This window comes from Lepidochelys kempii, chromosome 6 (assembly GCF_965140265.1).
Source record: "Lepidochelys kempii isolate rLepKem1 chromosome 6, rLepKem1.hap2, whole genome shotgun sequence".
NCBI lineage: Eukaryota > Metazoa > Chordata > Testudines > Cheloniidae > Lepidochelys > Lepidochelys kempii.
In genome coordinates this window covers 125,043,139-125,064,306 of record NC_133261.1, presented here as the reverse complement: position 1 = coordinate 125,064,306, position 21,168 = coordinate 125,043,139, and the positions used below count along the sequence as shown (strand labels likewise).

At 41.8% G+C, this 21,168-nt stretch overlaps 2 protein-coding genes across 5 annotated transcripts in view; one reads left to right on the top strand and one right to left on the bottom strand.

The window, feature by feature from the left end:
- The window catches only part of WDHD1 (WD repeat and HMG-box DNA binding protein 1), a 56,005-nt gene extending 49,501 nt beyond the window's left edge, over positions 1-6,504 (bottom strand). The window contains exons 1-3 of the mRNA XM_073350066.1: positions 6,193-6,504; positions 3,474-3,558; positions 111-222 (exon numbers count right to left, since the gene is read on the bottom strand). Of these exons, the coding sequence (XP_073206167.1) occupies positions 111-222; positions 3,474-3,550 (189 nt within the window). The 5' untranslated portion in view covers positions 3,551-3,558; positions 6,193-6,504. The remainder of the gene's footprint in view (positions 1-110; positions 223-3,473; positions 3,559-6,192) is intronic.
- On the top strand, positions 6,262-16,787 carry SOCS4 (suppressor of cytokine signaling 4). 4 transcript variants are annotated; one of them, XM_073350067.1, is made up of 2 exons: positions 6,262-6,392; positions 14,898-16,787. In XM_073350067.1, the coding sequence occupies exon 2, from the start codon at positions 14,997-14,999 to the stop codon at positions 16,305-16,307; it is 1,311 nt and encodes a 436-aa protein (XP_073206168.1). In that variant the 5' UTR covers positions 6,262-6,392; positions 14,898-14,996; the 3' UTR covers positions 16,308-16,787. The 4 variants fall into 4 exon arrangements, with proteins under 4 accessions (XP_073206168.1, XP_073206169.1, XP_073206170.1 ...); XM_073350068.1 differs by having other exon boundaries at positions 6,262-6,396; XM_073350069.1 differs by having other exon boundaries at positions 6,390-6,474.
- The last annotated feature ends 4,381 nt before the right edge of the window (positions 16,788-21,168 follow it).

Genomic DNA, 21,168 nt, shown 5'->3' with positions numbered 1-21,168 from the left:
TCCTATTGAGTTCACATGCATACAGTTAAGGACATGAGGAAGATTTTGCAGGATCAAGGTATATATCAGCACCCGCATTGCACATTTCATAGGAAATGTTATACTAATACCTTTAAAGCAAATGAATATGCTTTTTCTCCCACATTAATGGACTTAGGATCATCATCATCCAGGTTTTGCCAGATCCTAACATCTCCATCACTGCCACAAGTTACAATACAGCTGTTAAGAAAATAATATTATTTACATTTGTGTATAGCACGGTTATTTTGATTTTCCTCAGCCCAAAATATGGGGGGAAATGTTTAAAAATTCACATTTTTATTAAATGAAACACATTTTATAAGTGTATTTATTCTTCAAATAATATGAGAAAGACACTCATATTATACAACATGAAAAACTTGTAATTCTGCTAGCATAACACAATAATTGAGTATAAGTCTACTAACTAGGTTTGCCCATCCCTCTTTTGTATCTGACCTTAGATACTCAGACACTAACTAGCCAATTCATTTTTCAGCATCTAGGAGGAAATTTTCAACAGCACAAAGGAAAGTTAGGATCCCATCTTGCACTGACTTTCACTAGAAGTTGGGCACCCAACTGCCCTTTGTGCCTCTGAAAATCTGCCCCCTATCCTGTCACAAAGTTTTGACCTAATCCAAATGTGTTAAACACACCTGATTGAAGCTGAGATGGCTGTACAGGAGGGCAGGCCTTTTAAAAACTGTCAAGATTCTGAATTCAACTCTCCTGTCGTTCATGATTTCACTTCTACAACTTTGATGCATCAAATTGTTACACAACGTTCTTTACCAACAGAGATTTGGAGCAGAAATCTGAATCTCCAATTTTAAATATTAGAAAAACAGGAATGATTTCAGGATTCCGTTATATCAGCAACACTTCAGCTTCCTCTTAGTGTCCTTACCTCAGACTATGACATTTGTATTTGCTATCAGTCATGCTGGCTAAGTAATGCAAAGGTTTTATAACGTCTGTCAATCATTTTTTGTATTTTGTCCTTTTGTGGTTTTGGTTCTTTGTTGGTAGATCAATCCCCATACCATTCTGACCCTGATACCCTTTTTAACACACACAGACCACGTCTACGCAACAAAATTAAGTTGACCTAACTTATATTGGCATACAGTCACTGCAGTAATTACATCGCTTGTACATGTCTACACTTTGCTCCATGTGTTGGTGGTGCACATCCATCACCAGGAGTGCTTGCACCAACTGAACTCCTCACTGTGGGCATTGTGGGATGGCTTCTGAAAGCCAATGACATCAATGTAAACAATGCACTGTCTACACTGATACTGCATCAACCTAACTACATCAACATTGATTCTACACCTCTCGTGGAGATGGAATTATTAAGTCGGTGTAGCAGTGAGTTACATTGGAGGGAGTAAAATTTTAGTGTAGACACTTATATAGTTAGGTTGATGTAAGCTGCCTTGCATCGATCTAACTCTGTAGTGTAGAACAGGTCTCAATTTCAATTCAGCAGCATTATCACGCTTAACCTTTAGTAGACCTCAGCATAGCTATGTCTCTCATGGTTGTTAAAAATCTACTCCTCTGAGAGATAGCTATGCAAACCTAACCCCTGGTGTAAACAGTGCTAGATTGACAGAAGAATTCTTCCTCTGATTTAGCTACTGCCTCTCAGGGAGGTGGATTAACTACAGCAATGGGAGAACCCCTCCCGTTGCTGTATTGAGTGCCTGCAGTCAACACTACAGCAGCGCACTTGCAGCACAGTAGCTGAACTGCTGTAATGTTTTAAGTGTAGGCATAGCCTACTTCTCACCACCTTTAGCCTGACCTGTTTGTTACTTTGTTATATAACATAATATGTATATGTGTAAAATGAGTATGTATGCTTTTGTTTAGCTGTGTGTACCATATAGTTGAGCTGATTATTTTAAAGTCATGTTAATATACAGAAGTTTGCATTTTTAATACAGTAAGAAATTGAGTATGTGACCGAACTTTGCATTCTTTTCCCTGCAACTGGATAGTACTCATCTCTTGTACTCTTACAATTATAATTAAATAAGTAGCACTGGAACGTAGGAGTTGTGTGTTTCTATGCAATTTTCAGTTCTTTGATGAGTGCATGCTGAGATCCATAGTATTGCAGAGCAGCAGCTGATCATGTTACTGAGGGTGTTAGTGGAGTGGAGTGTGATAAAGGTAGCGGGCTAATGCTTGTAGGCTGCAATTCTGATTTCCTTGTTTTTTAGCATTTGACTTGTGATAAACACACTTAAGAAACCCCAACTCTAAGTGAACAAATTTTTTTGTTGGGAAGATTAAAGTTATCTGGCTAAATCTTCACATAAGGTCTGATCCAAAGCCCACTGAAGACAATAACAGTCTTTCAAATGACCTCAGTTGGCTATGGAACAGGTCCTTAACACACTTAACGCTTGCTGCCTGAGTTTTTTGTAGACTCAAGTTAATGGAGACTGTTGAGTATAGATCTTGGACTATGTTATTGAAGTTGAAAGGATATAAACCAAAGAGAACACTGAAAGATAGCAAGCCAATAGCTGGACCTGTGCAGCTACATTTTGGATTTCCAATGTCTATATATACATAACACTTTTCCTCGCACTGCCCCATTTCTACTTCAACCTATGGGACTACTCATGGGTGTAAAGTTGATTGAATGTGTAAGTCATTGCATGATTGAGGCATCAAAATGTAAATTTCAGGAAAGTCACAGGAACATAGGAATTGCCACACTGGATCAGACCCAAAGTCCATCTAGTCCAGTATCCTATCTCTGGCAATGGTCAATACTAGATGTTTTATAGAAAGGTGTAAGAACCATAGCAGACGTGGGATAATCTGTCCTTCACGTTATATCTCAACTTGACCTCTAAGATTTAGAGGTTGGTTTAAAGCCTGAAGCATGAGGTTTAATATCCCTTCCAAAATTTGTATCATTATTAATTAGGACAACTCCAGATATTCTAGATATGAATATCGGGAGCTGTCCTAATTAATGATGATAAAAATATATAAATATCCAATAACTTTTTGAAGCTTGTTAAGATCTTGGCCTCAATGACTTCCTATGGCAGTGAGTTCCATAGTTTAATTGCACATTTGTGAAAAAGTATTCTATTTATCATTTTTGAATTTCCCACCTTTCAATTTCATTGAATGTCCCCTTGTTCTCATGCTATGAGACACAGAGAGCAGAAGCTCTTGATCTACCTTCTCTATACCGTTCATTACTTTAATACACTTTTATCATGTCCTCTATTACTCAGTTCCTTTCTAAGGTAAACAATCCCAATCTTTTCAACATCTCTTCATAAGAGAGTTTTGCAAGGCCGGTGAACATTCTCATCACTCTTCTCTCACCCTGTCTAGTTTTGCAATATCAATGGCATTGCTTGCAGACACATGAACTACTGAAATAAGCCCTAGTTTCAATAATTTACCTTCCAGTGTCATCAAAGCAGACATCCGTGTGGCCTTCTGTGTGTCCATAGCGCATTGGCTTTTGTGTTGAAGGCATCCTCTCATCTATATAATTAAAAAAATGTAAAAAGCTTTATAAAACAAATACAAATGATTTGTTAGTGTTAATAACAGGAAAACACTATTGAAACTTCAGTAGTTAAAACATTTTGATGCAGTGATATTTTTGTATGTTTTTTTCCTATTAAAGACCTTGACAATGTTGATAAGAATCACTACAATATATGTATTTTGAAAAATATTCCTGAAAAGTATGATGAAGGAAAATTCCTGAAAAGTATGATGAGGAAATTTAGAGGGGGGATTAGCAAATACTGCAGTATTTCTGGTTAAACAAATATAAACCGAGAGCATACACCACCACTTTACTGTATGAGAGTTAAATTGATTAGAACTTTATTAACAACTGCTAGCCTATGCCAAAAACGTTAGTGCGTCCCCAAGTCCTGTAACTGTATCCACAAAGATAGAACCTTGTACCCATGTAGAGCTCCAATGACTTTAACAGGGTCCCATGCAAGCATCAGGGTTCACCTGGGTAGATCCAACTGAAGTACTGGGACTCACATAAGCAACACCGATATCTTTGTGACAAGCCTATATCTTTATTATGAGGGAAATAAATATGGATAAACATCAGCTCCAAATAACAGTCATTTTAAAGTATGTAGTTGCAACAGAAGGCATTTTTTAAAAAGCCATCTATTCTAAAATTCTACATATGTTCTAAGTTGTATTGATATAAGCAGAACAGTTCTGTATTTTAAATTCTTCATGAACTAACTGTGACTGAACAACACACACAATGCACTTCACTTTTGCTTCTATTTTTTGAAGGTCCAAAAGGATCATAGTTAAAAAAATATTAATCACTTGGGGTATGTCTATACTACTACAGCAGGCAGCGATCGATCCAGCGGGGGGTGATTTATCGAGTCTAATCTAGACGGCATAAATCGACCCCCAAGCGCTCTCCCATTGACTCCTGTACTCCACCGGTGCAAGAGGCAGACAGAGTCGACGGGGGAACATCAGCAGTTGACTCACCACAGTGAAGACACCACAGTGAGTAGATCTAAGTACGTCAACTTTAGCTACGTTATTCACGTAGCTGAAGTTGCATAACTTAGATTGATCCCCCCCAGTGTAGACCAGGCCTTGAACTTGGTTAAACACAGTGGCTCTTAAAATAAGAAAATTGCCTCCACATGTCTGCTTTTTTGAATACCTCTGTATTTTACCCTGCCAGCAAACCTATAAACTGGATAGAACCTTAAAACACACAATTCATATACATCTGTTATATTGATTCGATGTATGTTTTACTTTTTACAATATATGGAAAAAGTGACTTTAGCAACCTCCCACGGAACTAGTGAAAGCCACTTCCCTAGAGTGAAAAGAAAAGGAGGACTTGTGGCACCTTAGAGACTAACAAATTTATCTGAGCCTAAGCTTTCGTGAGCTACAGCTCACTTCATCCGATGAAGTGAGCTGTAGCTCACGAAAGCTTATGCTCACATAAATTTGTTAGTCTCTAAGGTGCCACAAGTCCTCCTTTTCTTTTTGCGAATTCAGACTAACACGGCTGCTACTCTGTTCCCTAGAGTGGTGGGCCTTTGGCTAGTGGTGAAACAAAATAAGGCTGCAGGACTTGGAAGTACAGTGGCTGCTTAAGAGTGTTGCCTATTGGAGGTAGGGACCTCACTGCAAGCATCACTGGATAGTCACTGGCAATAGAAAAAATGACCAGATATCAGATTCAGGTCATTCATTCAGTATGTAGCATAGGGCTAGATAACCATCATCCCCTACCAAGGAGCAAAATACCTCTTGGAAGGGGCAGATCATTCCACCAGTTCAGAATGAAGTTTGTCCCTCAAGCAATGAGCTGTATCCACGCTGCAGAATGACAGGGCTTGCACCCAAGTCACAGTGGGACGTGGGCTCTGAGCCACCCCCCTAGCAGGGTCCTAGGATCAGGGTTCTTTGTCCTCACAGACCCGAATCTGACTGATTTTTGTGTGGCTGGCAGGGGGACTTGGGCTCAAACCCGAGTCAGAGCCCAGGCTTAATATGCAGTGTAGACATACCCTAAAGGCTTCCCTGCTGGCCCCTGGCTGCTCCTAAAACCTCCACATTAGATCAATATGGGGGGCAGGATGGGGAGAGATCCCCTCAGAAATTATACAGCCCTAAGATAGGATTACGTTCTCCACAGGAATGGTGATGCAGGGGGAGATATATGCCCACGCTCACCGTGTGTAGGTCCTGAACCCCAAGTAGGAGGCAAAGCCTGGGGTGGCTGGTATCTAGAGGCCACTGCCTCCATCTTCTGTGTGTGGAAGGGGAGATCTGCACCCAGCCCCTGAGGGGTGATCGGGCCCAGTGCGGGGGTCACAGTGAGACACCCCACAATCCTCTCGCCTGCTTTCCTGCAAGGCCTGATGTGTGCATAGCCCCCTCCTCAACCCAACCCAACCCCTCCTCCTCCCCTTCCCCCTCCTCAACCCAACCCAACCCAACCTCTCCTCTCCTCCTCCTCCCCCCATCCCACCCCACCCCACCCCACCCCCTCCTCTCCTCCCCACCCCCCCCCCCCCACACACACACACACACACATACCCCCTCGCCCGCCGCCACCGGCGAGACCCAGCCACCCGTCAGCCCGGCACTCACCAGCCACGGTCCCGCCCGGCCCCGCTTCCAGCCTTCCCGCGCTCCCTGCCGGCGCAGCTGCGCCTGCGCGGCCCTGGCTCGGCTCGGGCCTGCTGCTCCCGTCAGTGGCCGGGGCGGGGCCGGCGGGGCGAGCCCGGGCCGGGGAAGAAGGATGGCGGCGGTGGCCGCGACTCAGGCCGCTTCGGAGCTGCTCTGCCCAGGCAGGTGAGGGGATCGGGGCTCCGGGCTCCGCCGAGAGGGGAGCGCGGGGAGAGGGCCGGTTCCTCCCCCTCACAGAGCCCGGTAGGCAGCTCCGTACCCTGCGCCGTCCTTCCCGCCCCCCCTCAGCCTGCCCCCTCCCCCTGCCCCCCCTCAGCCTGCCCTCCGCCCCACTCCCCCTCCTCCTGCTCCCCAGCCCCCTTCTCCTGCCCCCTCCTCCTCCTCAGCCTGCCCCCCTGCCCCCTCCTCCTCCTCAGCCTGCCCCCCTGCCCCACTCCCCCTCCTCCTGCCCCCCTGCCCCACTCCTCCTGCCCCCCTGCCCCACTCCCCCTGCCCCCCTGCCCCACTCCCCCTCCTCAGCCTGCCCGCCTGCTCCTCAGCCCCCTCCTCAGCCTGCCCCACTCCCCCTCCTCCTGCCCCCTCCTCAGCCTGCCCCCCTGCCCCACTCCCCCTCCTCCTCCTCCCCTGCCCCCCCTCAGCCTGCCCTCCTGCCCCCCCAGCCTGCCCCACTCCTCCTCCTCCCCTGCCCTCCTGCCCCCCAGCCCCCTCCTCAGCCTGCCCCCCGTCCCCCTCCCTCTGCCCCACTCCCCCTCCCCCACTCCCCTCCTCAGCGTGCCCTCCCACCCCACTCCCCCTCCTCTCCCTCCTGCCCCTCCTCAGCCTGCCCTTCTGCCCCACTTCTGCCCCCCCTCAGCCTGCCCTTCTGCTCCACTCCCCCTCCTCCTGTTCCCTCCTCTGCCTGCCCTCCTGCCCCACTCCCCCTCCCTCTGCCTGCCCTCCTGCCCCACTCCCCCTCCCCCTGCCTGCCCTCCTCCCCCTCCTCCCCAACTTCTCCCACCCCAGCCTGCCCCACTCCTCCTTTCCTCCTTTTGCCCCAGCCCCACTCCCCCTTCCTCCTGTTCCAGACTCTTCCTGCCCCTCCATTCTCCCTTTTTTCTGCCCCAGCCTGGCTCACTCCCTCTTCCTCCTCCTCGCTCCCTGACTCAGCCTGTCTCATTCCCCCTCCTCTGTATCACAGCCTCCCCCTCCCTCCTTTTCCTCGTGTCCCCTCTGTGCCCCCAGGCCTCCCTCCTTCTTTTCCCCTCCCTGTCCCATACTCCCATTACTTCTCCTGCCTCTCTCATTTTCCGCCAGCCCCCTTTCTCCTCGTCTCCATTCTCTCTTCTCCAACCCCACCCCCATATTCTTCCTCCTTCTAATCTCCGCTTCCTCTCTCCCTATGCCCCCTCTGTCATTCCTTCTTCCCCTTGCAACCCATCCAGCTGTTCAATTAATCCAGTCTATCTTTGTGTCTGATGGTGAGTGTTATCTGCTGCTGCCTGGCATGAGGTCGGGCTCTGAGATTCCCATCTGCATATTCCCCTTGTAATGGCTCTGCTGGGGAGCAGCAGGTAAGTAATGTTGGCTGCATTTGCATTAGGACAGTGCTATTCTTTTATTTATTGCTCAGGAGCAGCTAAAAGAGAAGGGCTCAAAGCTTTGATCAGTTCACACCTTTTAGCATGTGCCTTAAAATACGGTGGGATGCTGGGTTTTTAATACTGCTCAGAACAGACTGTGACAGAAGCTAGTGTTTAGAACTAAGTATGCACAAATCTATGCTTCATTTCAAATATGCATTATTTTCCATTTATACTCTTTCACGGTAGTCCTAAAGAAGCAGTTATTTAGCTTTGAAAATAGTTTTAGGCTGAACTTTTAATAGTGGGATAGTATCTTATTCATGGAGTGAAAGCTCTTGTATCTCATTAATGGAGTGAAAGCTTTACAGTGTAGATAAGTACAAGTAATGGTGTTTTCCTTCTGTTGTTAATTCCAGAGAGTCAAGTATTAAATGCCTGTGATTTCATAAGCACTAGAGAGACACATAATAGTATTTTGAGGACACGTTCCCTCTTTTCTGATACTATTGTCTTTGTGAAGGGGAGAATAACAGGAAATCGAACTTGTCCTCCTAAGTATTTTGGTGCAGGTTTGTGGCTGTAGATAGTTGTGACGTCTACAAAAGCAGTTAAAATAAATGTTGATGTCTTATAACCTGTGTTTGCAGAACACATTTTATGTTTCATGCTGACTTACATAGTCATTTTTACTAAAATAGACTTTCTCAGAATACATTGACATATTTTTGTAAACACAAGTCGCTGTCTTACACCATTCTGAGTGATGCTGCTGTTATAATTTTTAGCTATAATAGCTTGACTGTACAAGTCAAACCTGCAATGTGTTGTCGGTAGTTTAAAAAAAAAAAGAAGTTGTCCCTGCAAGCACATTTGGTCCTTTATAACCTTCATTAATTAGTATTCATTTTTAAAATTGAACTAAAATTTCCCTTTGTGATCTTAACTCCTCCATTCTCAATGAAATTGTGGGAAGCTCCAGTTAAAGAACAAGTCCTTATTCAGGCATCATATTGATGTTGGCGGGTATTGAATAAAGAGTGCAAGCTCTGACCCATTGTGGGATCGTTCTCAGAATCATGAGAGACTAATCTGTTACTATCCTATAACTAGCGTATCTTACTGATACTGTACTTACGATGACTATACAGTTGTAGTTAAATGAATAGCTACTCCAGTACATAAACCAATAGGCTGTATTGCTTTGAACCGCTGTATTCAGCACTAAAGGTGCAATACAGTTTTATTTCTTTAAGGACGAAAAAAATGGCTTGTCTTAAAATCACAAAGTATCTGAAATAAGAAAACAGATCTGTTTCCCCTTCCTGTCCCTTTAACCATATGGCACATTTTATTCATGCTTCCAAGAAAAATTGCTTATAGGCTGAACCCTTTTATGCCCAGTTTTATTCTGCATTTGCGCTATTGGTGCCTGGTGGAGGGAAATATTTTTTGTATTGGAACTGTTATTGGGCCCTTTGTAATAGTGACATCATTAGTGCTTTCATGTTTGAGTCAGTGACAGTGTTAGACTCTAGGCTTCCTTTATATTTTTTATTTTTTAGTATTCTCAGCTCTCATTATGGAACCTTGTAGAAGCTGTGCAGAGACATGGTTTTCAGTGGGGATATGGGGTAATATGTGTTCTAACAAATTATTCTAGTAGGAACGCCTAATCAGGTGAGTGGGAAGGTAGAACTACACTCTTCAACTCAAAAATTTCTTATGGGGGCTGAGGGAATTTCATGTCAAATGTTTTAAAACAATTCAGTAGTCTTATGCATAGTGTCTTTCATAAACGTTTTAATGATTTCAGCTAAAATGCTTTATACTGTAAAGGATGCTTTAAGTACAAAATCAGGTTACAGCTAATCTTGCTGAAGCTGAATCCGTATAAGATTGATATAATGTTGTTAGGTTAGGAAAGCCATCAGAAGATATAGCGATAATTGTCTGCCCTCCATTTGTTGTAAGTACAATCTGGGGGCATTATTGGATCCTCAGCTGCTGTTAAAAAATTGTCTAGCTGTAGTTTTTCTGTTAAGGCTTGTTTCTTTTTTGCTTGGCCAAGAGGATGCAACCATTTTTTTCCAGACCTTGCTACTGTCATCTATGCATTTGTTGTCTGAGTATTAGATTATTGCAGGGCACACTACACGGGGCTACACTTTAAATCTACTTGGACGGTGAAGCTTGTGCACGTTGCAGTAACTGACTTATTAATTGCTGTAAATTTGCTGGGAGCATGATAGCAGTGCTCCATGATTTGCACTGTCTGCCTATTCGGTTTCTGTGTGGAATTTAAAGGCTTAGTCTTGAGCTGTAAGGCCCTGAATGTCTTGGTACCTGCCCACTTGAGATACTGCTTTTCTCCCTGTGCTACATGGCCACTGCTGTTTAGTCTGCAGAGGCACGTTTTCTTTTTTGGAGCTCCTTGAGTATAAAAGAGAGGGAACTTTTGGTAGGGCATTTTGCATGAGTAGCCGTGAACTTTGGAACCTATTTCCCACACACATGCACATACTGGATATGAAATAGCCCCGGTATTTAATCTTTGGGCATGGTGCAAGGCCCATCTACCCAGGGTTTTGGCGGAGAAAAGGGCAGGATAAGAATCAGGATTTCTTCTTGGGTTAGAGGTATCATCTGGGTATTGATTTTATCTCTAGTAAATTATTTTCTGGTGTAAGGGTGAGAGGTAGCTGCTGGTTCCATTTTTGAGTGGGATTGTATCTATAATGTATTACAGAGGCACCCAGAGATAAGGTTAGGTACTTTTAGAATCTGAAACATAAATCAAAATAAATAAATAAATAGTTAGAATTGAGACAAATTAATGGAGACAAGGGAACTGAGAGTTAATGCTATGTTTAACTGGGTTTATTTCAGAAGTAAGTCAACAGAGTCCCACCTTCAGTGGAAGTGAAAGTGTTAAATTAAAATGAGGTGTGATGGCCAAAATAATGACTGGGCAAAGATTAATGTGAACAGCAGTTGATCAATGAGAAATATATAAATAACTATATTTTTGTATATAATAACTAGGACTGGATGACAGAGGATGGATCACTTGATGATTACCTATTCTGTCCATTCCCTCTGAAGCATCTGGCACCATCTGCTGTTGGAAGACAGGATACTGGGCTAGATGGACCATTGGTCTGACCCAGTATGGCCATTCTTGTGTTCTCAACTTAAATCATTTGTTTTAAAAAAATCTAAAAAGAATAACTAAAAATACTAAATATAAAGAGAAGACAGATAAATATAGACCATTCAAATAATATATTTAATTTATACAAGTTATTGAAATGTAAGCAGTCTGAAACTATGGGCAGTAGTTAGGAAAAAATATTTAATAGATTTGAATGCTATAAGTTACATAAAAATATCAACTTCCACAATTATGACTGAAATTAACCTTATTGGTTAGTAGTATACCAGTGGTGGGGTTGTGTCATTTAATGAGAGGAATAATCAGATGGAGACACTTGGATTTTTGTATTTGAGTAGAGAACTGTCCTCAATAATTAATCACATGGAAACTATAACTAACAACTTGATTAGAAAGGTTTTGGAGGGACTGGCAGTGGAGTGCAGACAAACATTCACGGTGACTGTAGAAAAAGAATATTTTAGGAGGGGAACACTCAAGTTATTCAGAACAAGACTTCCCTGTGTTTGTTATGGCCCTGATCCTACTGCTTCTGAAGTCTATGGGAGTTTTGCCATTGACTTCAGCACACAGGATCAGGTTCTCTCTTCTATATTTTCACTGGCTGGTGATTGTTGCCTACTGTCTGATTGAGGGAAGCATTTTCATTGTATAAATGCATCCGCTAGAAGATGTTGCTTTTAGTTGAGATCCTGAAGTTTATGCCAGGACACCGTGTAGCAATGACCCTGTAGGGATTTTAAAGCTATGATGATATCTAATGACCTTCAGAATCCGGTGGCCTGACATGAACCCTGCTTTATCCATGCATGTTGTTTTGTCTTGTCATTTGTTTAGGAGGAAGAGTTTCATGTTTAAGAGTTTTGTCAGTTGTATCTGCTTCTAACATGCCTAAGGTATATGCACTTTACAAGAAAGCCTCAGGAGACTCTACTCTTATGGGTATAATTTGTAAATGTAAAGTTCTCAGAGCTGATGTGCATAACTTGGTATACTGGATAGCTTCTTCATTTAACATTGCCCGGTAGGTAAAAGTATGCTCTCTATCTCTGCTGCCTTTCTCTTTTTCTTTTTCCTTGGGTTGCGTTTTAATCACTAATGGAAGTACACCTACGTGGCATTATTTGGTTAGAAAGTCTTCAGTTTATGGATAGGATAGTTACGTGTACAGTACCTCTCCAAGGTTCTTCTATGACCCCTATCACTATAGTGTCTGAGCACCTCAGAATCTTTTAAATCTCACAATGCCCCTGTGACTTTGTTGTTCACCTGATTTTACAAATAGAGAACTAAGACCTGGTCTGTGCTTGAAAATTAGATCAGTTTAACTACGTTGGAGAGGGGTGTGAAAAATCTATCTCCCCGAGCGGGGTAGTTAAGACCGACCTAAGTTTCCATGTAGACAGAACTAGGTCAACAGAAGAATTCTTCCATCAACCCAGCTACTGCGTCTTGGGGAGGTGGATTGGCTATGCTGACAGGAGAATACTTCCCGTTGGTGTAGGAAGTGTCTACACTGAAGCACAGCAGTGATGCAGCCGTGCCGCTGTAGTGTTTTAAGTGTAGACAAGCCCTGAGGCATGCAGAGACTGAGGGCCAGTTTTTTAAAGCTATTTAGGCACCTAACTTCTATTGATTTCAATAGGGTTTAGTGTCTTGCTCAACTTCACACAGGAAGTATGTACAGAGCTAGGAGTTGAATTTGGGTCTCCCAAATCCCCAGCTAGCCACTGCACCCTGCTTTCTGTCCTTTTATCAGGCCAAGTTTAGATCTGGTTTTGAGAGGGTGCAGCTCCAGGTACTCTTGCATAGTCATATATTTTGAGTAGCAATTGCCTTTCTAATTGGCAAAATTAGTCTGCAGTAGCAGATGAAACTGGGAAAATAATATTCTCTTTGGGGCAGGGCAACCTTTTCATTATGTGTATCTACAGTGCCTACCACAGCAGGAGCCTGAGCCCTGATTGGACCTTCTAGGCACTACTGAAGTACAAATGCTAATTGTTCATCATATATGCATATGGATGTAAATGAAAACTGAGCCAGTGAATCTCTTAAACTTACTCTCCAGGCCTGTAGTTTCCATTCTCCAATACTAGAAATTGTTGAGTTTTTAATCATCAAGAGTGCTCTGTGAAAAGTATTCGATTAAACTTCTGGGACTTCCTGTATATTTCCCCTACTCGACATAAAAGGTATGTCTACACAGCAACTGGGAGTGAGCCTTCTAGCCTGAATAGACAGGGTGGGGCTAGTGTGCTAAAAATAGCTGTGTGGATGTTGAGGCATCACTGGCAGCTCAGGTTTGCCACCTGATCCTGGACTCAGGAGGTAGGGTGGGTCTGAGCTCAGGCGGCTGGGCCGAGCCTCCTCCAGTGCTGCAGTGTTCACACAACTATTTTTAGTGTATTTGTGGAAGCCCTGCTCCCATATATCTGTCTACCCAGGCTGCAAAGTCCATACTATGCCTGTGGGAAATACTTTCTAGTAAAATGAAGTGACTCTCCAAAATTCCACAGTGGAGTTACATCAGGGACGAATTTGGCATATTGATTAAATTTAAACATCTTGCTAGCCTAATAGTAGTGCTGTATAGTTCTGTATGAGAGACATAGGTTTCATTTATCATCGGACTTTCTTCCTCACTTACTAACAGAGGAGGGAACTCAGCATGCAGAAGTGTCAGCGTGCTCAGCCCCTCAGGGAATGCAGAGCGATGGGGTATAATACTGGGTAATTCTCGTGATGAGAATGGATTTGATGGAGAGAGGAAGCGTATGCCTTTTCTTCCCCTTCTTTGTATTCACCATCTCTATCCGTTTTTAAACAGTTGAGGAGAGGACGCATATCCTGATTTTGGTATGGAAAAAACCCACCTCGGGTTATGACAGACCTGGAATGCTCAGGTGCACCTTGCCATGCATATTGAAAAATGTACTACTATACTTTCAGCTATGTACTCACAAGGAGATTTTTTCAAGATGCCCCCCTCCCTTCCCCATTGTACGTACACACACACAAACATTTAAACTCTTAAGAATACAATAAGCCTTAGGAAGCAAACATAGGGAGTGAAATAAGCATGTATAAGTCTCAGGAAAACGCTCATTTAATGTAAATTTTCCTCCACAATGAGTAATAAGCAGCTCCATCTTTCATGGCCTTTTTTCAGTTGCTTTTAGTAAGGGATCTGGATTTGTTTTAATCCTTTTCAGAATGTAAAGCTCCAGATATTTCAGCCCCCTGGGGACCTAATGTTGTGTTTTTAAACTCCATTTTGAAAAATAAATGAAAAAAGCATTCAGAGATTGGCAGAATCTGTGACTTATTTTTAATTTCTTTTGTATCCTGAAAGTGACCCAAAAGTGTCAATTAAGAATAGGATCCTAGGCATCAGACTTTGTGGATTAGTTATAAACAAACATATCATCTAGGTACAGTAGCTCTTTGTACTCTTTAACCTACTTTGTTTCTGTTCCGGCTTGTTCTTTCCTGAAAGGCTGATTGAAATAGTTGCAGCATTTGCTCAGTGAACAACTAAAGCAATATAACCTAATGCATGTGATGTGCCATTTTAAAACCTACCTCGTGCAAAATTATTGTCAACAACCAGGTCTTTCTGCTATAAAGCATGGTTGAATGTATGCCTTATTCATACTCAAAGAGATGGTAATTACTGGGAAATATTAATAATGGAGAAGGATTAAGAGTGTCTAGGTCTGCGACCAAGGCAGCGTTTGTGAAGAATCTTCCTAATGAATTGAGCTTGATCTATATTATTTATACATATGCCAGCAGTTAATTGCCATTGCGTATATTATTTATACATATGCCAGCAGTTAATTGCCATTACTGTCACTTATACAGTTGCGTTGGTCTTGTGTTATGAACTTGTAAAGCTGTTAACCTAGCTGTGTTTTCTATTTCCTTAGATACTTCCAAAAAATGCCTGAAAGACGCTTCAAGCTGTAGAAACTGTTACAGAAAAACACAACATATAGCTCTGGGACTTTTGGAGTTAAGCTGTCAAAATGGAGGAAAATAAAGAAAGTAATAGTAAAAATGTCGATGTAAGACCCAAAACCACCCGTAGTAGGAGTGCAGACAGAAAGGATGGTTACGTATGGAGTGGAAAGAAGCTCTCATGGTCAAAAAAGAATGAGAATTGTTCTGATGGTGAAGCAGCAAGTAGTGCAGGAAAACCAGTGGCTGGTTTAAGGAACCAAGAGAGGAAGCACAGCTGTTCATCTATTGAACTGGACTTAGATCGTTCATGTGGCCACAGATTTTTAGGCCGGTCTCTTAAACAGAAATTGCAAGATGCTGTGGGACAGTGTTTTCCTATAAAGAATTGTAGCAGTCGGCACGCTTCAGTGCTTCCATCAAAGAGAAAAATTCATATCAGTGAATTAATGCTAGATAAGTGTCCTTTCCCACCTCGATCAGAGCTAGCTTTTCGATGGCATTTAATTAAAAGACATACTGCCCCCATAAGTCAAAAATCAGAAGATTGGATAATCACTGATTTATCCCAAAGTGAAGAGACAGATGATCAGCTGAGAGATGGAGAGAGCACAGATCGGGGAGGAAACACTTTCTCACAGCCATGTGACATTTCAGATAGCAACTCCTGTAAATGTGATCCTAGGACTGAATCGGTTATGAGTAAGGTGTTAAAGAACAATAAAGACGAGAGTGATATGGACTCTGATGATGAAGTTATAACACTTTGCACAAGTTCTAGAAAGAGGAACAAACCCAAATGGGAAACGGATGATGAGCTGCTACAGTTGGAAACTCCTCCCAAATACCATACCCAGATTGATTATGTCCACTGTCTTGTCCCAGACCTTCTCCAGATCAATAATAATCCATGCTACTGGGGTGTAATGGACAAATATGCAGCTGAGGCACTACTAGAAGGAAAGCCAGAAGGAACTTTTTTACTACGAGACTCTGCCCAAGAAGACTATTTGTTTTCTGTTAGTTTTAGACGCTATAGTCGTTCTCTTCATGCAAGAATTGAACAGTGGAATCATAACTTCAGCTTTGATGCTCATGATCCTTGTGTCTTCCATTCTCCTGACATTACTGGTCTCTTAGAGCATTATAAAGACCCAAGCTCTTGTATGTTCTTTGAACCACTTTTATCCACTCCCTTAAACAGGACTTTTCCTTTTTCCCTTCAGCATATATGCAGAACAGTTATTTGCAATTCTACAACATATGATGGCATTGATGCTCTTCCTATTCCTCCATCTGTCAAGTTATATCTGAAGGAATATCACTATAAATCAAAAGTTAGAGTACTCAGGATCGATGTACCAGAGCAACAAAGCTAGAATGTATTTTTTGGGGGGGGAATAGGGGTTGTCTCTTGATCTGATAACGTTTGTGTTGTCCTTCCTCCCTTGCATTTTTTTTCTATGGCGATTTGAATCTTTTCTGTAGATTATTTACAGTCCAAATTGACCTCTGCCTGGGTCTTTCTGTCCAAATATACTTTGACTCTTCCTTCCACCCCTTTTTAGTCAACTCACTAGAGTCTGTGGTTTTTTGGTAATGTTCATACCCTAGGGTTTTATGGAATTTCAGGTAGGTTTTCTAGGGTTTCCACATAAGGATAGTCTTTAGATTTAAAAATAAAAATTCATATTTGAATTTGATCTGTCTTTTTATATTGTAATTTGCATATGTTGCAGGCATGTTTGAAATGTATGCACTGTAAACTAAAGATTGACTAATCTGTATTTTCTATCTTTTAAAATGAGTGCTAATGACCTATATATAAAGTAAAATTAATCAGTCTATTTCTAACACTATTACTGTGTGTAAAATATTATTTTGATGGGCAGTTATTGCTATGAATTTTTTTCTACTTTTTTTCTTTAAACACTTGTGACACAGCACTATTTTATCTTGCACTGTTAATCCTGAAAAGAAGATGGATAACCTTCTTACTTCATTCATAGCGGGAGGGCTTTTTTTAAAATATGGTTTAGAAGAAATAGCTACAGATTGATCAAATGCTACATCTCCCCAGACAAGATTGCTTGCTGCCAAATTCTGTGTGCAAGGAAATTATGCATGGATAATCCTCCAGAAAGCGTAATGAGTAATGCCGGGGTGGTTATGCAAACTTTCCCCCACAGCTCCACTGAAGCACAGCATTCCTTGCCTAAAAATTTTTCTGTAACATCATCTTAAGGTTCAACCCAGACCAATTAGGGGTTGTCATCGCCTCCCTTGGAACTCTGGATACCTTAAACGCTAGGCTGCTGTGGGTCACAGCCTGAATGCCAACAGTCAGTCTACAAGCATGCAGGTTACACCCGGGCTTCCACAGCCCAGTTACTGTTTGCAGAGTGATGCCAGTGCCCCCCAAATGCCAAATTTCTTTAGCTGTCTCCCTGCGGCCCGCTCCTGGAACAGTCACAGAAGTTACCTTTATTGCTCCTTTAAAGAGAATATGCTGCAGCTTGTTAATTTGACTGAGGTTTGACAAACGCTCTTACTTTAGTCACAGAACTGAATTAAGTTTTAGCGTTAGAAGGGTATTTTTACCTATGACTTTTTGTTTAATAAACTTGTTTTACTTTTACAGTTTATTAAACAAAAAGTCATAGGGTCAAATTATACACTATTCTATTTGTATACAAAATACAGTAAAGTAAAAATACCCTTCTAAGACTAAAACTTAATTTCAGCACGATACAATCATTGCTGAAGTAGGTTTCTCACCTATATTCAGTTCCTCAAGTCTTTAACTCCTGTTGAACATTTGACATTGAAGGACCCAATGTTCTTTGATTTCAAAAGCTCTGGCCCCTTGAATCACGCAAATAATGGATCACTGTCTTTTTGCCCCCTTATATCACTCCAAAGTTCATTGTCTCTGTTTCAAGAGTCAGGAAAGTTTCCTGTGGACTTCCTATCCCCACGCTGATTTGTTTGTTAGTAGGGTTTCTGTTTTTTTTATTCTAGATTGCTTAATTAACATTGGAGACTGGTATAGAGCTCCTTCCCTCCTGGCTGAGAGAGAACTTTTTTGTCCCTGGGTTTGGTCACATACTTTAAAGCATAATATCAGTGAATATCCAAAATTCCTCATATAGTGTTAATGAATACATTTCACAATTATATTAGTCACCAGTATGTCATAGGCTTTCATAAGACTTTATTCAATATACTTTTATAATACAGCAATATTGTTTACAATCAATTGATTCAATGGCTTATGATTTGAGGTTCAGACCCCCTGTCTTTATTGACCAATAAACTTTTGAAATGTATTCTCAGATAAAGTAACTTTTCTCCTATGGGGAAGAGATGCCATGCAGTCTGAGGAAGACTTCATACTGGTTCCTCCCCCTGTTAGCTTGTTGGCTTTGTTTCCTTTTTACGTAAAGTACCTTCAGTATTTCTGCCTGAGGACCAGGCTTGTCAGACAAGGAAGTTCACATTCCTTCATCTAAGGCAGTCTAGGCTTACGCATTGCTTGCCAAACACATTTTAAGAACATAATTCTAGCACCTACTTATAACTCTTTGTACACATCCCATACATACACCACTCAGGAATTTTAATGATCAGTGAGTTATTAGTTTTCCAATGATAGATTACTTGCCACCTTTTGGGTATACATCATGATGTTAGGTGTAGCGAATAGGGCAGGCCTGACGAGTTGCTGACAGAATAGCGAACCACTAATAGGCCTCGGAGTCACATCTCCTTTTCAGGCCTCAGCCGTCTCAGCGTAGAAAACACACTGAACTAGTCTGGTGTCCTTGTGATGTGGACATTTTTCAACTAGAGACTAAAAGGAGACCATTGTGTTTGTTTTCACTTGTGGTTTAAATTGGTTTTGAACCAAAGTCTCCAGGAATAAAATATTAGTGCATCAATCCATGTTATTGCATGAACATATGTTGATGAATATGCTATGGGGCAGATTCTCAGCTGGTGTAAACTATCATAGCACAATTGATGAGTATCAAAAGTTTACATCAGTTGAGCCTCTGCCCCTGTATGTGCAAATGGCTATTAGGGAACTGATATTTATGAAACTATCCATAGCCATCAATGCATACTTCCTTGTACTGCTTCAATTCAATTAACTTCATTGAATAGACCAGACATTCTCTTAAGAGGATTCATGATTTTTTTTTAAGCTAGTTCATATTAGGAAATCTATTTCTTCATTATCTATTGCTGCCATATTCACATAAGACTGGATGAAAAACGGGAATCATCTTTTGTTCCATGTGTGCGTAGCATCAAGCACAATGGGATATTGGTCCATGATTGACTAATAAATAGTCCAAACCTAAATTTATCCAAAATTTGCAGAGGCACTTTGTCTGCTTAATCAAAGTGGTCTCGTTCAGAAACTCCAATATAAGCCAAGCACTTCATAACTAAAGGATTTCTTACTTAAGTGGAATTGTTCATCATGTTTTCCACAACACTGTACAAAAACTAGATTGCAACCCACAAAAATGATCTAATATGTTTAAATTCTTACACTGAACCCGTTAAGAAGAAAGATGAGTGCTTTAATGAAGGCTTACAAAGCGAAGACTATCTTCATTTTCAAGAACAAAAATTGTCCCTTCACAACGAAAGGCCATCAGACAAATGTGTCTTGGATGCAATTTTACAGCCTGCTGCATTTTTTCAGCTTTGTCTATGTATTTTTATGCAGCCTTTATAATGGTGGCATCTGTTATAACACTGAAATGAAACAGTAGCTTGGTTTATTCCAGATTTTTCTACAATTTTAGGAGACTAAATAGTTAAATAGAATAGCTATTGTGTGTGTAAAAACAGAGCCTTTCATGTGTGGGTTAATTAATCATAACTGTTTAAAGTAACTAGATAGGAACAAAATTGCTGAACATGGTTTTTTGAAAATTTGTGCAGGTTTTTGTTTTGTTTTGCCAGTTTAATGTGATTTTTTGCACCCCTGGGATCTGACTGTGGGCGTGTAATTTCACAAGACAAAACTTTTTTTACTGTGAAGCATGTGAAAACTCAAAAAGCCCCTTTTGTTCAAAAATTCAAACTGTCAAGTTTTTGAGAAAGAACCCTTTAAGAGGCTATCTGGTTTAGAACTTCCTTGAGTTCTTTTTCCACCTCTGCCACTAACAAACTTGCTAATATGTTGTCTTAAATACAAGGCCTGTGACCATACAATTCATCCAACTTGCGGAAGGCACTTTCAGTCCAAATGCAGAAACGCCCAACATGGCCACCTGGAGTAAGTCTCAAAAGATTCAGCTTGTCTACATTGAGAAGAGTAATTCCTGGGATATTTCTAAAAGCCCTGATGATGCCATTGTCCTCATTATAGATAATGCAGGATCGCCTGTGCTGAATGTGACGGCAATTCCTCATTTTACCCTTCCCAGCACGCATACACTGAGAGGCATAAACCTTTTTTATGTCATTCCATGCTTTAAGCTTCTGAAGTAGGCAAATATGCCTGCTTCAAAGATAACTGGGGCTGACAGAAGTTAAGTGACAGGCTCAAGATCACACAGAGAGTTAGTTTCAGAAGCCAGATAAGAAATCATCTTTATGATTCCCAGGTCCATGCAAAATCTAGTAGACCTGGGCAGGCCATTTAACCTCTGGGGCTTGATTTTTTTTCCCATGGTAATCCTACATTGTACCACGCCGGTCCTATTGTCTGAGGCTGCAAACCCTGGCATACGGAGGTCTGGTCTGCTGATCACCTCTCATCCGCTTGTGCTATAGATCACACAGCGTACTCAGTGTTAGGAAAAGCTGAGCACTGCTGTCGTACTGACGCTACAGTTCCTACTCCTAACCCAAGACTGCTCACCTAAAGCTGACCCAGTGGATAAACTCTTGCATATGTCAATAGTTTGACAACGGGTCCATATGTTTGTCCACCCTTGCTTCCCCAAGTCAACAAATGAGTGCCAGTAAATTATTGTTTGTAGGTCACAGTCAAGTGACCCATTGTGTTAGGTACTGTACATACACATAGTAAGAGACTGCTGCCTCCTCTATTTAAGTTGCAGACACTAGCCTGAGAGGGGAAAAGGGTACAGGGATGTGAAGCAATTGCACAGGCTTATACAGCAGGTCAGTGGCTAAACTGGGAATACGACGACAGGTTTCAGAGTAGCAGCCGTGTTAGTCATGCATCCGATGAAGTGAGCTGTAGCTCACGAA